Below are 16447 nucleotides of genomic sequence, written 5' to 3'. Positions count from 1 at the left end.
TTCATATTGATTCTCGGTGTGACAAAAAAATACCTAATAAAGCTAAATTACATGATCGGTCACGCTGTCATCACGCCGTCACGGTAGGCGTAGGGGGTACCCAAGTTGCGGCAGGTTAGTGTTCTAGATTTCTCGATCGCACACCTCTTGAGTGACCCGGGCCTGATCTTAATGAAATGCCAAATTTCATCGATAACATTTCAAAATAAATCTTCCATAGCGCCATAGCGGAAAACTCCCAAACCACCGCTGTGCCCGCCATCACCCAGGCGGGTTTCCACATGTACTCCGGGGGAGTCGGAAATTACGAAAAGTGTGTATTCAAGTTTGTTTTTCTGCATTTTTCGCAAGTTTGTGTACATTGGTACCGTACCAAGTGACACAGTACTGATCTGCGTCCGCTCTCCTGCCATGCTCACGTCTTCACCTGTCCCTGTGCGTACTTTGCGCGCCTCCGCATGCTCGCACCTGGCGGTCAGTGATAGGATACAGGCAGAATGATATATCCTGAATGTATCATTCTGATGTATCAATTCTGCCTGTATCCTGTGTATCACGAATGATATGTGACGTGATTACTGAGAGGGTGACTGTATACCTCCGTATACAGTTCAAGTCGACACTGACAACGACTTTTTAGAATTGCGCAGCTGTCATGAACTTTGTTTACTCAAAGCGTGAAATTCTTTAAGTAACCGAGTGGGGTCAGTTATAATAGAGTACCATGAACTCCCTGTGCTAACCTAACCACCTCTGAAGTCATCAACCTCCTCTACATATGAATTTCACTCATCCCCCTGTGCTAATAGTAAGCGATCTGCTTTATGATGGAAGCCAGCACCTCTGCTGAATTTATTTTTCTTAGGTAGGAGCCGGGCCAGTGGGCCTGGTAGCAGCGTTGACGCTCCTCCAGAACGGCATCCCAGTTCGCATCATAGATAAAGACCCTATCCCTCGCATCGGACAACGCGGTTCCTTATACTGGGTTTGTTATTATATATATCTTCATGTCATATCACCCCGTGGTCTCATTAAGCGCACGGTCAGCCACGGTCCCTCGAACTCTTCAACTTCCTGAATGTCCCGGAAGTCAACAATCTGGGGAATCCAGCTCTTCCCATCCACACCTACAAGTCTGGGACGCTGGAGCCTCTCACAGAGCACCGGCCGTTCAAGACTAGTATGGAACCTAACCCTGCGGTACCATTTGTGCGTAACACTTGTTTGTTCAGTCTTCATGTTGATTGTTGGGTTTTGCTTTAGAACAACCTCAGGCTGATGGGTCAACAACTCTTAGATGCAATTCTGAAAGGCCATCTTGAGAAGTTCTCTTGCTCTGTCGAGATGGGAACAGAATTGTGCTCATTTGAGCAGTCCGACGAGGGCGTCACGGCTGTTCTCGCGAAGAACGGCATATCAGAGACGTTCAATACCAAGTGGATGATCGGTGCTGATGGCGCTAAAGGCAAGACATGATACAACACAGCAGAACGAGACTGAATTTGGTTAGCAGGAGTCGTGCGCAAGCAACTTGGGCTCACGTTTTTTGGCTCGACTAGAGACGGTGACCAAATTCTGACCGGAGATATCCGTTTCAAGAGCGATGGTTTTGATAGAATGGTGTGTCCATGCTGTACATTTTTTATCGAAGGCTGTTCTGATCCGGTCTCGAAGCATTTTCACCGGTTTGGAAACTTTGCTGAACGAGGGTATGTTCGGTCTTTGCTCTTGAGGCTGATAGATATATTTTGACGGTGCATTGACGATCTACAGCGTGTTGTTGCAGCCAGCAAATGAAGTTGGAGAGGATGGCTGGCAATTTTTTATCTTCGGCCCTGATCTAGACATGACGAAGCTCGCTCAGAGCGAGGAGCTTGTCTTCGAGGTCATCACGTCCTTAATACCAACAAAGATCACATTCAACAAGGTGGTTTGGATGAGCCCATTCCGGTGCGCTTCGTATAGCTCTAGGTGTCGACGCGCGTTCATGAGTTTGCTTTAGGGCCAATATCCGGATGGTGAATAAATTAAGCGAGGGTCGGGTCTTTGTTGCGGGCGGTATGTGCTTCTATTTTAGACGTGTGTAACTGTGTTGATAGAAGTGGTGGTAGATGCTGCTCAGTATGTCTCTTTTTGAATGTCTTCCGAGGCTCTTCATGAACTGCTGCTAACACATATTCAAGTGTCCATAGTCCCTTGGGTGGTCAGGTATGATTGGTTTGATCGTTGCTAATAATTACTCATTTCTCTATGAACAGGGACTCAATTCAGGTGTGCAAGATGCTGTGAGTCGGGTAGATCCAGCATTTACGACACAGCTAACCGTGCTCTACACCAGTTCAATCTAGGATGGAAACTTGCGCTCGTCGAAAAAGGACTTGCCGACAAGTCTCTTCTCGAGACATACACCGCCGAGCGTTTGCCTGTCATTTCTGAGTTGCTCGAGATTACCACCTCGATTCTCAACAAGGCAATCGCAGGAGCCACGTCGCTCACTCAAAACAACAAACTTTTCATGCTCGGCATCAATTGCCGATTCAGCAACATCGTCCTGGATGAGTTTGTGCCTCCAGTCGAGGGCAGGCCTATCAATGCCTACGGGGTGCATGACGAAGGGCATCTGGAGGCTGGAGACAGGGCGCCTGATGCACCCAATATGCTCCAGGTGGGGCGTGGAGAGTCTGATGCGATGACACTTTTTAGTCTGTACAAACCCTGGTACCACACGGTGCTTGTGTTCGCACCGAGTCTCGCTGATGCTAGCCCGATCTTGGGAGCACTGGAGGCATGGGACAAAAGTGTCGTGCGATCAGCAGTCGTTCTGCCATCATCGGCATCAGCGAAGGATTTCGCAGCTCCTGCGGAACTCGTTTTTGTTGACCAGGAGGACTATGCTTATTCGGCTTACCTCGTGGAAGCTGGCAAGACGAAGGTGTTTGTGATTCGGCCAGACGGTGTGGTTGGGGCGATCGTTCGTGGTGTAGAAGGCGTGAAAAAGTATTTCTCGAAAATATTTGTGGACGCGTAGTAGCCCGGCTATCCCCCTGTAAATACTTACGATATAGTGTATCACGTTGTAACTGGATTGCGACATAGAAATTCTAGAATTATATGTCTTCGAAACCAATTCTCTGCTCATGATCAATGCATCACCGTGGGACTTTGAAATCGCTTACAATTGCTTGCTATATTTATTACACTTGTCACTCACTCATGCACTACTCTCACCACCGAATCCTTGTCACTCTTCTGGCATGCAAGCACCCTTGGAACACTCGAGACAACATTATGGGCCTGCGGAACTGTACCCTTGCAATCGCCCTTGATTGATGCGCCCCACGTCGGCTCTGGGTCTTCGCTCTACGTCGTTCACGTTGTGCGTCACCCCATTTATACGCTCCGGCTCCTCTGAACAAGACGTTCCACACCATAAAGACTCGCCATCGGCTGGCCGTCGTCCATCTCTTCCTCGCATTTACGACGAACAACCTTAGTGTCCTTCACTCCCAAAACCTTCAAGTCACCGATCTCGCAGGCGCTGAGGCTACCCCTCCCCGAAAATTAAGACTCGAGGCTGTCACTCCTCAACCTCTTCAAGAAATCAAATATGAATAATGGGCTGAGTGGTAGGATAAGACGGGGAGTGGGATATGGAAACTGTGAATGAAGTGTAGGGGACGTAAAGAGGGGAGGTGGGTGTGGTTAACCGGATTTCTCGAGGTAATGGGTAGCGCCTCACCCTATTCAAGCCCATTGTCGACAGATATGAGCACCTGGCTTAGCCCGTCACCAAATTTACTGTGCCCGATCGCTACAAAAGATGACGTGACACTCGATCTATGAAATCACGGGGCACTGGTCTTATCGTTCTACATCTACGACGAATGGACGTGGAAAGGGTGATTAGCGAACGAGAAGTAATGAGAACTAGTTGGACTGGGGGTCGCCTGAAAAATTGAGATGGCGACGGGGCTGTAAGCAGGGCTGCGGCACTTGTGAAAATGATGATTACACAGGTGTGTGGATCAAACGCGCCTGGGAAGGCCGAAACTCTGGTGCATCATTAGTAGCTGATTTGAGATGAGAGGAAACGATATTTGACTGCATTTGGTGCACACGCAAATCTCGGGCGTCGACGAAATGGGGCACGGGTAACATGCTGCGCCAACTGCTGCGACTGCTGCGACAACTGCCGCTATCACTGCTGCGGTCATGGCGCTCAAAAACATTAATGAGCGCGCATTCACTACGCCTGCTGATATCTAGCTACTGGACCCAATGTCCTCCAAACCCACCACCCATGGAGTCAAGCATGCGCTAGGTCCTTGTGCATCCACGCTCACCAAGTCGGGCGCTATCATACCAAGATTCACACACTCATGATACTGCTACTGCAAGTCTTGGTTCAACGATCGTCTTTTCAACGCCGCCAAACGATTTGTTACTGTAGCTAGTCTGATTCCCTCATAATTTAATTTTACTTGCTTATCAACGAGTGACTGCGCAGTCGCGGCCATCATCTCAAGACGCAGTCAGTGCCACCAGGCTGAGTTTTTTAATGCAACAGCATCTAGCAATGCTGATGCATTATCCACCATCCTGATACAGAATGTAATGCATTACTCATGCGCATCAGAGAAAACCCTCCTTCATAAAATAAAATGAAGGTAATTTTTGATAATCTTCGACAATTGCCTGTAATTTCAGTGAAATCATGCATGCATATGCCTCTTTTTTTGTGACACATCAGTCACGTGGTTAAAAAACCAACCTAATGTCATCGTCAGGACTCAGTTGAAAGTTTTCAATAGTAACATTCCTTGAGCTTCGGCTGCGGCGCAACAGCCTTCGCGCTACCAACATCGAGTTAATAGTAAGGTAATCAAGTGCATGCACATCAACCCATCATAATTCGGCACTTCTGTTCTCCCAAAGCTCTATTACTCCCCCTCCAGCCTCACTCAGCCCACCGATGATGATCAAGTCCCCCGTAGTAATGATCGCGTTAACTTTGTTCACACCAGTCGTTGCTTTTGTCCACTTTTGAAGCATAACCAAGTTTCCATCCGCAGTTGGGCCGCCAATCTCGTAGAGGGCAACTGTTCCCATCAATGTGGATGTTAAAAGTGTACGAGGCCCGATGAATGAACTGTAAATGTATGGCGTCTAAGTTCCCATGTCACGGTACAGCAGTAATACATACAGAGCAGCGATAGGGCCATGCCCGACATCCGCCGTGATGGCTTTATCTTGCTTCAATCCTTCCCACTTCCGCCGTTTCTTTTTCACAGATGCGCGAGATGAGACTCCTAACATTTTCTCTCCGCCGGCGCCAATCCATACCCGCCCATCAGCGGTTCCCGCAGCCAAGATGCCAGATGGTGACATAGCCAACGACAATATGAATGGCGGAGACATTGAAACACCTGAAGACGGAGGAGATGTCCCTGACATAGGAAATATCAAAAATGAGCGACAGCTAAATCCAACAAAAGTCGAACCACCTAAATCGAATCGCGACGATACAGTCCTTTGGTGAAAATCGTGATGCAGCAGACTGGAGTCGTATCCACCACTGACAATTTCACTCGGGCGATCGGGAATGAACTTCACAGTTCCACAAATCTGCATCACTATGAGCGAGGCATTCACCTGGAAAACGAAAGATACAAACATTGTCATGACTCGTTCTCATGCGTGTTACTTGTTTCGTAGAAAGATCAACGACGCCGACTGTGCCGGAGTCCAAACAAAATGCCAATTGACTATTTTTTTTATTGAGCGAAAGCTGGCTGGTCATGATTAGCCAAAAATATGAAGAATGATGTTACACCCTCTACCTCATTCAACACGTCGTCATTGTCGGCACCAAGCTCCAATGACAAGGTCGCGTCAGCCTTCGCAAGGATCATCTTCTCTGTGTCCATAGTAAAATGTAGAGCCTGTACAAGTTGAAAACACGGTCTGTCAGACACATGCGGCAGTATCTAAAAATGTCGAGACGTACATCACGGTTGGATGCAACCCAAATGTTCCCAAGGCCGCCTGCACTGTGCGACATGCATACAACAGACGATACTTCTCCCAAACCTCTGATAGCCTTCACGACCTTCAAGGCCTTTTGATTATATATGCGAATAGATCCATCATCTGTGCAAGGGAAGTTCACATTATCCATCAGCCTGAGATCTGATGGAAGCCCCTACCTGAGCCTGCAAAGAAATGATCCGACGGTCCTTTGGCCAGACATGAGATCGGCGCAGGTGTTTTCAGTGTTTGTCGGCAAGTGTACGGTGTCTCCTCCATGAGCGCGAGCTCAAAGCTGTCCGCATTGGGTCAAAATCTTCCTCTTAGAGACCTGCCGGTCTCTACCGGTACCGCCCATGCAACCGGCCATTTAGACTTGTCCAGCACATAGAGCAATCGAAACGGAACGACCAATCATCTCAATCATCCCAGATATGGCGGCGACCACTAGTGCCACTCCAGGAGCTCCGAGGTCAGTTAATGACCTCAAGGAACTGCTTCGCGATGATGTCAAGGTTAAAGTTGCAGGTCGGTTGTCATTGCACAATGTGATAACTTGATGTTCACGACAGTACTTATTTATGATCCCTACAGGCATAGATGGTGCACACCCTGCCTTCTGACCATTGAATAACTTGATTGCTGATTTCCATCTCAAGTGGATGGCGTCCTCAGAGGAAAGTTCATGGTATGCTTCCTCCTGTGTCCGTCCTCGTCAATATTGATTTGCCACCTGCAGTCTAAAGACAAGTTTCTAGGCGCTGTTGCTTCAGAAGGTTTTGGCTTTTGTAGCGTCGTTTTGTACGTCTTATTACACCCCCGACTCGCTTTCATGATACAAGTTATATCGCAGTGGCTGGGACATGCATGATGCAGTCTACACTCGGGAACTGGCCATATCAAATAGACAGAATGGTTACCGCGACCTGATGGCTTCGATAGACTTATCGACATTTCGCCGCATACCTTGGGAGAACAACGTACCCTTTTTCCTCGTCTCATTCTTTGATCCGAAGACATCAGCACCCATCTGTGCGGATCCTAGAGGACTTCTGCGCAAAGCCGTCGATAATGCGGCTGATTGTGGTATGGCGTGCATTTCTGGTGTAGAGTTCGAGGTGAGCAAACTCAGCCAGTCATGCGATGCGCTGAATGGACCCATGAGGCTTTCTAGTACTTTAACTTCAAAGGTGCGTCCGTGAAAGCCATCATCTTCAGGATGTGATTCAAAAGGTTTTATACAGAGACCCCTGAGTCTGCGGCTCAAAAACATTTCACTCAGCTGCAGCCGTTGACCCCAGGAAGTAAGCAAAGTAGCCGTTCGCTGCGTATTCTCTGACAAGAGATCACTGCAGTGCATGGATATAGCTTACTGCGCACTCAGCTGAACCAAGAATATTTTCATGAGCTATTTGATGAGAGCCTGAAGTTTGGCATAGAGATCGAGGGGCATCGTACGATGCTTTATGCACTATAACAGCGATGGAAGCTGACTCCTTTGCAGACACCGAAACTGGTCCAGGCGTCCTCGAGACTGCACTCGCTTATACATCGGCCATGAGAATAGCGGACAACGCTATCCTGTTCAAGTTCCTGGCGAAGAGTGTAGGGCTGAAGCACGGAGTACTCCCCAGTTTTATGGCGAAACCGTGGGGAAACGTGAGTTGAATTCATAAAATTTGTTAGAATCTTATGGAAATTTTGCTTCAGCTACCAGGTTGCAGCGGGTAATCATCGCCATCTCATTTTTTATATAAATCTCTTCTGACAACGGCTCAGACACATACACGTATCACTCAAAGACGGAGAAGGCCACAACGTGTTCTCACTTTCAAATGTGGATCGTGATCGTGGACGAGTTAATGCAGCGTTCGAGGACACAAGATACCTAAGTGAACTTGGAGAGTACTTTTTGGCCGGTGTATTGGATGGCCTTCCTGATGGTAAGGCTCATCTTCTTTTCCGACATATCAATGCTAAGCTAATGATGCAGTGATGCCTATGGTGAGTGCCCGACTCTCATTAATGTGATTCCTGTCTAAAAACTCGGGAGCTTGTCCCAACGATCAATGGGTACAAACGTCTCGTTGGTGGTGAAGCTTTTTGGGCTCCTAACGCAGTTACATACGGGTACGATTCTCGTGCGGCTTCCATCCGCATAATATCGCCACCGTCTGTCCCGCCGTCAGCAACAAGGCTTGAAATTCGTGTACCTGGTGCTGACATGAATCCCTATTTCGCCCTGAGTGCCATCTTCCAGCTGGGCATGCGGGGCATTGCCAAACAACTCAAACTCACGACGCCGCCCATCTCCACTTACCAGAGTGACCCGGCCAGGAAGAAGGAGGTGAGCTGGCAAATGATCGTGCAGTACAGCATCGCTGACCATATGTGAATAGGTTGTTTTGCTTCCTCGTTCATTGGAGGACGCGACCAAAGCAATGATGCGACCCGACAGCATTGCGCGTGAAGTCTTTGGAGACGACTTTGTGGACCACTTCGGAGCAACGAGGGAGCATGAGGTGAGACTTTGGGATGCAGCAGTGACGAACTGGGAAGGTAAGTGATGATAACGTACTTTTCACGTCACGCATTGATCAGGCCTTCAGTGGAAAGATACCTTGAACTGGCATGAGAAATATACGAGCGCATATATATGGCCCACGTGCTGTGCGATTAACACCAACTATCAAGTCATGTAGGTCCTTGATTGTGAATGGTATCAAATTACAACGCCAAGAAGTAAGGAACATCCTCTAAGGTTTGATCGATCAGACTCTAGTATTGATTCACGGCAAATTTGATCATGCGACATTTACCGAGATATCTGGCACGCTATTCACTACTGTCCCTGTCCGAATCGACTAGGTGTTGGCGGAGACATATAGTCCGGTCTATTGTCAGCCAGCGATGCGTTCCAACACGTCGCTCGAGAGGTGTAACGTACTTGACCCCTGCATTCACGTCACGTCCTTTCCAGAACGATTTGAGCGCCTCAGCTTTAACCCGGAATGGTGCCTTTGTTGCGCCCTCATTCCCTTGGTTCCTAGCAATAGGGCTATGTCTAACATAGGGTCTACGACCCCAACGGACAATAAATTTGATTTATAAAAAAAAAAGCCCTTCTTTCCCCCCCCCAACACACACAGAATGAACGCGGAGTATTCAGTTGATGCAGTTGCGGCGGCGAGGAGTCTGCAGACCTACACAGTGCGTATCTTTCTTTTGGATGGGATGACTGTTGATGATCCATGTGTCACTAGTACATCTACAGTGCGTGCTATCTGAACCGTGTATTCCTTGTCCTAACGCTGTTCAGCGTCGGCGGCTACATTCTGGGTAGGCTTGTCTTGATGTGTTTCTGTCCGCTATTGAACTCGCTTGTCCAGGCCTATGATTATGTTTGTTCACTTCACCAGGAGGTATTGTACTTGTTTGGGATATGCCTCTTTCTGATTTTGATAATAACATGCTCTAAGTTCACGTTCCTGTTTCAATCGCGCTGGACCAAGGTCAAAGGCCTTTATATTGTTACACGATACGTTCCTTTTCTCCTCTTCGCCGGCCATCTGTATCGTGCGTTCACCTCCAATACTCATCGCTCTAATGATGAATTGACACGCTCATGCTTCAGTGAACTTCATTCCCAAAGAGAACCCCGACGTATGTGAACGCTTGGTGAACTTATTGATTTATGAACGACGCTTACGACATGACTTCGCAAGGAATGCCTGACGTTGAACAATATTTGCTCATGTACGTATATGGTGCATATATGCCTGCACGTCCTTGTTGAATGCTGCATTTCCCTCTCATAGGTCTCAGCCTAATATCAATCATTTGCTCCGAGTGTATATGTCCTTTTCAAAAATATACGCGCGTTTCTGATCCGTTTTATCCAGGCTTTTTCATTCTGAGAACATATGCGCTGTGGAACAACAACAAATTCGTGCTCGCAGTCATGGTGACCGCCGGTCTCGTGAGTCTCATCTCCCACCCACCACAAGCTTTTGTAGATGCCCCAGTCAGGCCGTCGTCGTAACATCCATCACCGTCCTCTTTGCCGCGACTACGACAGCACCATGTACGCACTCTCACTTCCCCTAGACACTCTGCTACTGCTCACACCTCTTCACTTTCACAGATGTGACCAGCCCGATCCCGGGCATCACAGGCTGCTACCTGTCCTCTGCCAGCATCGAGCTCTTCGTACCGTTTGTTCTTTTGTTGGCGTTCGAATTGGGTGAGTCGCCGAGGCCATTCATTTACACACTGGAGAGCGTTGACCCGCTTTCCCCCAAGGACTCATTTCCCTCACGCTTATACGCGCCATACAGAGCTGGCAGACGACCAACAACCGTCTGTTCGCTGTCCTGCTAAAGCATAACATATTCTACTATGCATGTGGTCTATGTAAGTCACCACACACATATCCCACGCCGTTTTCATGGTCATTCTGGTCCCAAAAGTTTTCTCGGCAGCAAATGTCTTCATGGGTCTGCTCCTCCATGTGAGTGCACCGCCACTCCCTGAGGCTGGGCCATTCATATTGATATTCTGCACCCTCAGTACTCGTACAACGTCATGTTCGAAGAGTACGCGCCTCCAAACTCTACTACACATTCCTGCTAACAATCCCCCCTCTTCGAATGTATTGCAGTTTCCAGCTCATCATCCTCGCGATTCTTGCCACACGCATGCACCTCCATCTCTGGCATGTCGACCGGCACATACATGGATCTGACGCCCTCATGCTTATTCCATTGTCTGATGTATCTTCTTTTTTACCTAGGACTCAGGAGGAGACGCGGTAAGTTTGGTCAGATTGGAATAACAAGACCACTACAGGCGCATATAATGTCCCATTGACTGTGCAATCTAACGTCGTTCATTAAGTCCCTTGATTGCGAATCCCATGGAAATACGTTAAGAAGTGGAAGAACATCCTGTTTGGTCGTGTCAAATTTTGATTTGCTTGATATTTGACTTGGCATGCTGCTCTCTAGAGATAAGAACATTCTCTCCTGGTATATGCCCACCGTTCGCCGCCATACTCTGTCACCATCCGGATCGAGTAAGTGCTCGATGAAGACATATCTTTACATCCACTCTCAGGCAGGTGAAACGTTCGAACACCACCATCAAGACCGTTTCAACTCCGAATGCGGCATAGCATGCCTCGAACCTGGAATCATGACATACCCTTTCCATAAACTGCTTCCCATGACCCATGAGGCCCCTAGCTTCAGCCTGGAATGGTGCCCCCATTGCGCCATCATCTTGCTTGGCTTCTGGTTCATTTATACGAGAGGTAAAGATATGTGCTTCGCGCGCGAAACCCTGTTTCTACTCCTTCACCGAATGCAGATGGAGTATTCGGCTGGCACTGTCGCAGCGGCGAAGAGTCTGCAGATCTATACGGTGCGTCTCTTTCTTATGGATCGGATGACAACCATAGATGATCCTTGTGCCACCAGTATATATACGGTGCGTGGTATCCATACCGCTGCTTCCTTATCCTAACGCACCTCAGCGTCGGCGGCTACATTCTGGGTAGGTTTATCCTAATGTGTTTCCGTTCACTATTTAACTCCCTTGTCCAGACCTATGATTATGCTTGTTCGTTTCACCAGGAGGTGAGTTCAAGATGAGTTTTGATATTTGATGATAACATGCTGCTTCAAGTTGATGTTCCTGCTACAATCACGCTGGACCAAGATTAAAGTCCTTTATATCGTAACGCGATACGTGCCATTTTTCCTCTTCGCCGGCCATTTATACTGTGCGTTCACCTCTTGCACATATCATTCCGGTAGCAAATTGACATGCTCGTGCTTCAGTAAACTTTATCCCCAACGAGAACCCCAATGTATGTGAACGCTTGATGAACTTTTGATTGGCGAACGACGCTTACTGCGAATTCGCAAGAAATGCCTGACTTTGAGCAATATTTGTATATGTACGTGCATGGTGCATGCATGCCTGCACGTCCATGCTGAGTGCTGTCTTTCCCTCTCACAGGTTTCGAACTAGTGTCGATCATTTGCTCCGAATGTGTTTCTCCTTCCCCCCTAACATACACGCATTACTGATCTAATTCAACCAGGTTTTTTCATCCTCAGAACATATGTGCTGTGGAACAAGAACAAAATTGTACTCGGAGCCATGCTGACCGCCTTTCTTGTGAGTCCCATTCCCCATCCACCCCAAACTTTTTGTAGATACCTCAGTCAGGCTGTCATCGTAGCATCCATCACCGTCCTCTTTGCCGCGACTACGACCGCACCATGTACGCGCTTTCACCTCCCCCAGACAGTCTGCTACCGCTCACGCCCTCTTCACTTCATAGATGAGACCAGCCCGATCCCGGGCATCACGGGCTGCTATCAGCCCTCAGGGACTGTTGAACTCTTCCTACCTTTTGTTCTTTTGTTTGCGCTTGAATTCGGTGAGTTGCCATTCATTTACACGCTGCTGAGCGCTAACCTGCTTTCTCCCAAGGACTCATCTCCCTCACACTCGTACGCGCGATACAGAGCTGGCGGAGGACCAACAACCGACTGTTCGTCGTCCTGCTAAAGCATAACATATTCTACTATGCATGCGGTCTGTGTGAGTCGGCACAAGCTCATTCCAGGCCATTTCCACATGCTCATCGATGATCATTCTTGTCTCAAAAGTGTTTTCGGCGGCGAATATCCTCATGTCGCTGCTCCTCAATGTGAGTGCTGCCCATCTCCCTGATACTCAGAAATTGATATTCCGTGCCCTCAGTACGCGTACAACTTCATGTTCGAAGAGTACGTGCCTCTCAAATCCTGCTGCACATTCTTACTAACAACCCTCCCCCCACTTTGAACGTGATACAGTTTCCAGCTCATCATCCTCGCAATCCTTGCCACGCGCATGCATCTCCATCTGTGGCATGTCGATCGGTACATACATGACACTGACGCTTTCATGCATATTCCTCTATCTGACGTGTCATCTGTGGACCACGCGATGTAAAGTCGGCTTGCTTGATTATTCGGCGTCATTCACGGAATGAAGTTTGCAAGGTTTGCTTAGATTTTTACCTGGGACTCGGTAGGGATATGACGAGGTGAGCTTGGTCTGGTTGAAATGACTACGGGCGCATATTAGTCCACGACTCCAACCATCGAAGTCTAATTGAGAATCGATAGAAGCGAGGAATGTCTTGCTTGGTTGTATTAGTTTTGATTTGACATGCTTATTAAGTCCAATTACTTCAAGTAGTAGTACTCTCTTCAGATCTTAAGCTTCAGCGCCAGCGCATGGCCATTCACCACTTTGCTTTGTCGCTGTCCGAATCGACTCAGGAAGTATTCAGTGGTAACATCGTTTCGTCCACTTTCAGCCAGTCACGGAAACGTTCGAACACCGGGCGCCGCGTCAAGACTCTTTCATGACTCGAGCCATTATGTATTATATTCTCCAAATGCAGTATTATAGCATGCTTTGAACCCAAATTCACGGCATATGAAGTTCCAGAACATGAACGTCTGCCATCCCTTGGCCTCATGACCCCAGGTTCAGCCTAGAATGGTATACTCATTGCGCCCTCATCTTGCTCGGTTCCTATATCATATATATAAGAGGTAAAGCTACATGCCTCGCCCGTTGAAACCCTTTTCTGCCCCTCCACTGAATGCCGACGGAGTATTCGGCTGATACTGTCGCAGCGGCAAGGAGTTTGCAAACCTATACAGTGCGTCTCTTTCTTGTGGATGGGATGGCCGTTGATAACAACAGATATGATCTATATGCAACTAGTACATATATGGTGCGTCATATGAACCACTTTCTTGGATCCTTGTCCTAACGCGACTCAGCTTCGGCGGCTACATTCTGGGTGGGTTTGTCCCGATGACGTGTTCCTTCCGTCATTCAACTTGTTTTTTCCAGACCTATGATTATGCTTGTTCACTTCACCAGGAGGTAATGCGTTTGTTCAGAGCTTCTTTTTGATATTTGATAATAACGTGCCGTTCCAAGTTGGCATTCCTGCTTCAATCGCGTTGGACCAAGGTAAAAGGCCTTTATATCGTTACACGATATGCGCCTTTTCTCCTCTTCGTTGGGCATTTATATTGTGCGTTCGGCTCCAGCACATCGCTCTAGTGATGAATTGACATGTGATTTAGTGAACTTTATCCCGAACAATAACCCCGATGTACGTGATATTGTGGTGGACTTACTGACTGAACGACACTTACTGCATGATATTACCAGAAATGCCAGTTAATCAACAACATTTGCTCCTGTACGTGCATGCTGAATACATGCATGCATGCACACACTTGCTGAGTGCTGCCTTTCCCTCTTGCAGGTTTCAGTCTGATATCAGTCATTTGCTCCGAATGTACCTCTCCTCCCTCCAATATACACGTGATCCTCATCTGATTCATCCAGGCTTTTTCATTATCAGAACATATGCACTCTGGAATAACAACAAATTTGTGCTCGTCGCCATGCTGACCGCCTTTCTTGTAAGTTCTCACTCACCGCATTTCAAGCCCTTGGTAAATATATCAGCCAGGCTGTCATAGTAGCATCCGTCGGTGTTCTCTTCACCGCTACTGCCAACGCACCATGTACGCACTCTCGCATTCCCCTTTGACGTTCCACCATCACTCACTCACATCCTCTTGGATTTCACAGTTGAAACCAGCGCGATCCCGGGCATCACAGGCTGCTACCAGTCTGCGGGCAGCGATGAGCTCTTCTTACCGTTTGTTCTCTTGTTTGCTCTCGAACTGGGTGCGTCGCCAGGAGCATGCGTAGTATACACAGACGCGCGCTGACCTCACCCTCTCCCAAGGACTCATATCCCTCACGTTAGTACGTGCCATACAGAGCTGGCGGACCGCCCGTAACCCTTTGTATGATATCCTGCTGAAGCATAACATATTCTATTATGCATGCGGTCTATGTGAGTCATTATACGCACATGCTAGGCTATTCTCCCGTCACTGTGCTCATTGATCGTCATTCTTGTTTCGAAAGTTTTCTCAGCGGTGAACGTAATCACGTCACTGTTCCTCCACGTAAGTGCACCCAACCCTGCCCCTCCAATCCCTTAGACTGACCCGCTAATCCTCCATACGCTCAGTATGCGTACAACGCTATGTTGCAAGAGTACGTGCCCCAAACTCTGTTGCATAGCCCTACTAATATGCCCCCTCCCACCCAACCATTATTCAGTTTCCAGCTCATCATCCTCGCGATCCTTGCCACACGCATGCACCTCCATCTCTGGCATGTCGACCGGCACATACATGGATCTGACGCCCTCATGCTTATTCCTCTCACTGATGTGTCGTCTGCGGGCCGCACGGGTTGAAATCTGCCTCTTACTTCTTCTGCGCCGTTCATGGATTGAAGTTTGGACAATACGAGGAGATCGGCGACCCTTCTTCATACGCGCAAGGTTTTACTTGCATCTGGGCCTAGGAGTTAGTGAGGAGGTGAGCTTAGTCAGATTGAAATGACTAGACCGTTACATGTGAACCTCTACCGTGCAATCTAACTCCGATCATCGAGTTCCTTGATTGCGAGTGGTGTGGAAGTATGTCAGAAACCGAGAACATGTCCAGCACGGAGTATAGGACCTCAACGGACTTTACTCTGAAGCCAAAAAGAAGAATTGAGGAACATCCTATTTGATTGTATCAGTTTTGATTTGCCGCACATCAGACTATGTGATATCCGTTTGAATCGAGTGAGTGTTTCAGCACAGACATTGTTGACGAATAAAGCCAGTGAAGCGTTCTAACGCCATCAAGACCGAGTGTGCGATGCCCTGTTACCACTCCGCCACCGTTCGGCTGCCAAGCCGTGGCGAAAACAAGGTACGAGCAAATCCTGATTCCGTACACCCCACAAGACCTCTGCCACTGATGCGAAACCGAACAAATATACATTCGGAAACATTATATCAAAGGTATATAAGAACAAGACTTAATGACTTTCCAAAACGTTTGTTCAATGCGCGTCTGGCAAACATTTTTCCACAACCGTCGCATATCTCCAACAACCCAATACTGTCATAATGGCTTACTCCCATACTCATCGACAAGCCGACAAGTAAGTTTTGCTGATGTTCGGACGGCCGCGGGATATTCGCGCGAGATGGTCCAGCGACATGACTTGATGCACGCTGTTGGGCAACATGGGCACCAGCGCTTCGTGCAAGCATGCGCCTCGACAATGTATCTATTGAAATTATTTACTTTGTTGCAGAAATATTAACACTAATAACACTCACATGAACGTTCCTGACGATGTGCACGCTGCGTGATGAACGAGAGCACATACACCGGCGTGAACGTCACTAAATTGTTTGATGGTGTGATATATATTAGTAGAGCTCATTAGAAATAGAGAGCACATACGCCGG

General features: G+C 48.0%; 7 protein-coding genes across 7 annotated transcripts; 6 read left to right on the top strand and 1 right to left on the bottom strand.

Moving 5' to 3' along the window:
* The first annotated feature begins 568 nt into the window (after positions 1-568).
* On the top strand, positions 569-3089 carry DEU56DRAFT_593889 (FAD binding domain-containing protein). Its single transcript, XM_041346989.1, has 13 exons — positions 569-704; positions 760-808; positions 866-985; positions 1048-1209; positions 1264-1465; positions 1514-1620; positions 1675-1709; positions 1774-1950; positions 2003-2058; positions 2112-2121; positions 2184-2208; positions 2259-2285; positions 2339-3089. The coding sequence occupies exons 2-13, from the start codon at positions 779-781 to the stop codon at positions 3026-3028; spliced, it is 1641 nt and encodes a 546-aa protein (XP_041204110.1). The 5' UTR covers positions 569-704; positions 760-778; the 3' UTR covers positions 3029-3089.
* A 1816-nt stretch (positions 3090-4905) lies between these two features.
* On the bottom strand, positions 4906-6306 carry DEU56DRAFT_744461 (WD40-repeat-containing domain protein; the record flags this gene model as incomplete). Its single annotated transcript, XM_041349074.1, has 7 exons — positions 4906-5149; positions 5204-5447; positions 5505-5625; positions 5675-5788; positions 5841-5942; positions 6008-6150; positions 6207-6306. The coding sequence occupies 7 exons, from the start codon at positions 6304-6306 to the stop codon at positions 4906-4908; spliced, it is 1068 nt and encodes a 355-aa protein (XP_041204109.1).
* Positions 6307-6359: 53 nt separating this feature from the next.
* On the top strand, positions 6360-8861 carry DEU56DRAFT_827098 (uncharacterized protein). The gene is made up of 15 exons (XM_041354377.1): positions 6360-6555; positions 6622-6630; positions 6687-6715; positions 6767-6828; positions 6881-7145; positions 7202-7217; positions 7272-7331; positions 7383-7481; positions 7532-7686; positions 7738-7754; positions 7807-7970; positions 8021-8031; positions 8081-8374; positions 8427-8586; positions 8637-8861. The coding sequence occupies exons 1-15, from the start codon at positions 6462-6464 to the stop codon at positions 8660-8662; spliced, it is 1461 nt and encodes a 486-aa protein (XP_041204108.1). The 5' UTR covers positions 6360-6461; the 3' UTR covers positions 8663-8861.
* A 35-nt stretch (positions 8862-8896) lies between these two features.
* Positions 8897-10930, top strand: DEU56DRAFT_593546 (uncharacterized protein). Its single transcript, XM_041346987.1, has 15 exons — positions 8897-9237; positions 9291-9300; positions 9347-9366; positions 9417-9449; positions 9507-9603; positions 9662-9690; positions 9753-9783; positions 9846-9878; positions 9930-10006; positions 10057-10111; positions 10172-10270; positions 10330-10440; positions 10497-10537; positions 10597-10622; positions 10688-10930. The coding sequence occupies exons 1-15, from the start codon at positions 9178-9180 to the stop codon at positions 10839-10841; spliced, it is 876 nt and encodes a 291-aa protein (XP_041204107.1). The 5' UTR covers positions 8897-9177; the 3' UTR covers positions 10842-10930.
* Positions 10931-11343: 413 nt separating this feature from the next.
* Positions 11344-12418, top strand: DEU56DRAFT_827083 (uncharacterized protein; the record flags this gene model as incomplete). Its single annotated transcript, XM_041354376.1, has 10 exons — positions 11344-11448; positions 11505-11514; positions 11561-11580; positions 11631-11663; positions 11713-11809; positions 11868-11896; positions 11956-11986; positions 12049-12210; positions 12262-12316; positions 12377-12418. 8 exons carry the CDS (start codon positions 11347-11349, stop codon positions 12117-12119), a joined length of 393 nt encoding a protein of 130 aa, XP_041204106.1. The 3' UTR covers positions 12120-12210; positions 12262-12316; positions 12377-12418.
* DEU56DRAFT_593749 (uncharacterized protein) lies at positions 11983-13338 on the top strand. The gene is made up of 7 exons (XM_041346988.1): positions 11983-11986; positions 12049-12316; positions 12377-12475; positions 12529-12639; positions 12708-12748; positions 12802-12827; positions 12897-13338. Exons 2-7 carry the CDS (start codon positions 12193-12195, stop codon positions 13033-13035), a joined length of 540 nt encoding a protein of 179 aa, XP_041204105.1. The 5' UTR covers positions 11983-11986; positions 12049-12192; the 3' UTR covers positions 13036-13338.
* A 276-nt stretch (positions 13339-13614) lies between these two features.
* On the top strand, positions 13615-15803 carry DEU56DRAFT_983533 (uncharacterized protein). The gene is made up of 15 exons (XM_041359954.1): positions 13615-13756; positions 13822-13831; positions 13881-13900; positions 13954-13986; positions 14044-14140; positions 14193-14221; positions 14281-14311; positions 14378-14410; positions 14461-14537; positions 14588-14642; positions 14710-14808; positions 14870-14980; positions 15055-15095; positions 15161-15186; positions 15253-15803. The coding sequence occupies exons 1-15, from the start codon at positions 13697-13699 to the stop codon at positions 15389-15391; spliced, it is 861 nt and encodes a 286-aa protein (XP_041204104.1). The 5' UTR covers positions 13615-13696; the 3' UTR covers positions 15392-15803.
* Positions 15804-16447: the final 644 nt, after the last annotated feature.

This window comes from Suillus clintonianus (genome assembly GCF_016758775.1).
Source record: "Suillus clintonianus strain FC179 chromosome Unknown DEU56scaffold_96, whole genome shotgun sequence".
Lineage (NCBI taxonomy): Eukaryota > Fungi > Basidiomycota > Agaricomycetes > Boletales > Suillaceae > Suillus > Suillus clintonianus.
Note: the sequence above shows the minus strand (reverse complement) of the source record. Positions and strands in the feature narration are given on the sequence as shown.

Bases quoted from the DNA above. Each gene is read 5' to 3' on its own strand.
- DEU56DRAFT_593889 (XM_041346989.1), top strand. From the start codon at position 779: ATGAATTTCACTCATCCCCCTGTGCTAATA. The intron at 1,710-1,773 runs GTATGTTCGGTC...GACGATCTACAG, and splicing joins GGAAACTTTGCTGAACGAGG to CGTGTTGTTGCAGCCAGCAA. The intron at 2,209-2,258 runs GTATGATTGGTT...CTCTATGAACAG, and splicing joins ATAGTCCCTTGGGTGGTCAG to GGACTCAATTCAGGTGTGCA.
- DEU56DRAFT_593546 (XM_041346987.1), top strand. From the start codon at position 9,178: ATGAACGCGGAGTATTCAGTTGATGCAGTTGCGGCGGCGAGGAGTCTG. The intron at 9,879-9,929 runs GTATATGTCCTT...CGTTTTATCCAG, and splicing joins ATCAATCATTTGCTCCGAGT to GCTTTTTCATTCTGAGAACA. The intron at 10,623-10,687 runs GTACGCGCCTCC...AATGTATTGCAG, and splicing joins TACAACGTCATGTTCGAAGA to TTTCCAGCTCATCATCCTCG.
- DEU56DRAFT_593749 (XM_041346988.1), top strand. From the start codon at position 12,193: ATGCTGACCGCCTTTCTTGTGAGTCCCATTCCCCATCCACCCCAAACT. The intron at 12,640-12,707 runs GTGAGTCGGCAC...TTGTCTCAAAAG, and splicing joins CTACTATGCATGCGGTCTGT to TGTTTTCGGCGGCGAATATC. The intron at 12,749-12,801 runs GTGAGTGCTGCC...CCGTGCCCTCAG, and splicing joins TCATGTCGCTGCTCCTCAAT to TACGCGTACAACTTCATGTT.
- DEU56DRAFT_983533 (XM_041359954.1), top strand. From the start codon at position 13,697: ATGCCGACGGAGTATTCGGCTGATACTGTCGCAGCGGCAAGGAGTTTG. The intron at 14,643-14,709 runs GTACGCACTCTC...TGGATTTCACAG, and splicing joins CGCTACTGCCAACGCACCAT to TTGAAACCAGCGCGATCCCG. The intron at 15,187-15,252 runs GTACGTGCCCCA...ACCATTATTCAG, and splicing joins TACAACGCTATGTTGCAAGA to TTTCCAGCTCATCATCCTCG.
- DEU56DRAFT_827098 (XM_041354377.1), top strand. From the start codon at position 6,462: ATGGCGGCGACCACTAGTGCCACTCCAGGAGCTCCGAGGTCAGTTAAT. The intron at 7,332-7,382 runs GTAAGCAAAGTA...AGATCACTGCAG, and splicing joins GCAGCCGTTGACCCCAGGAA to TGCATGGATATAGCTTACTG. The intron at 8,587-8,636 runs GTAAGTGATGAT...TCAGGCCTTCAG, and splicing joins AGCAGTGACGAACTGGGAAG to TGGAAAGATACCTTGAACTG.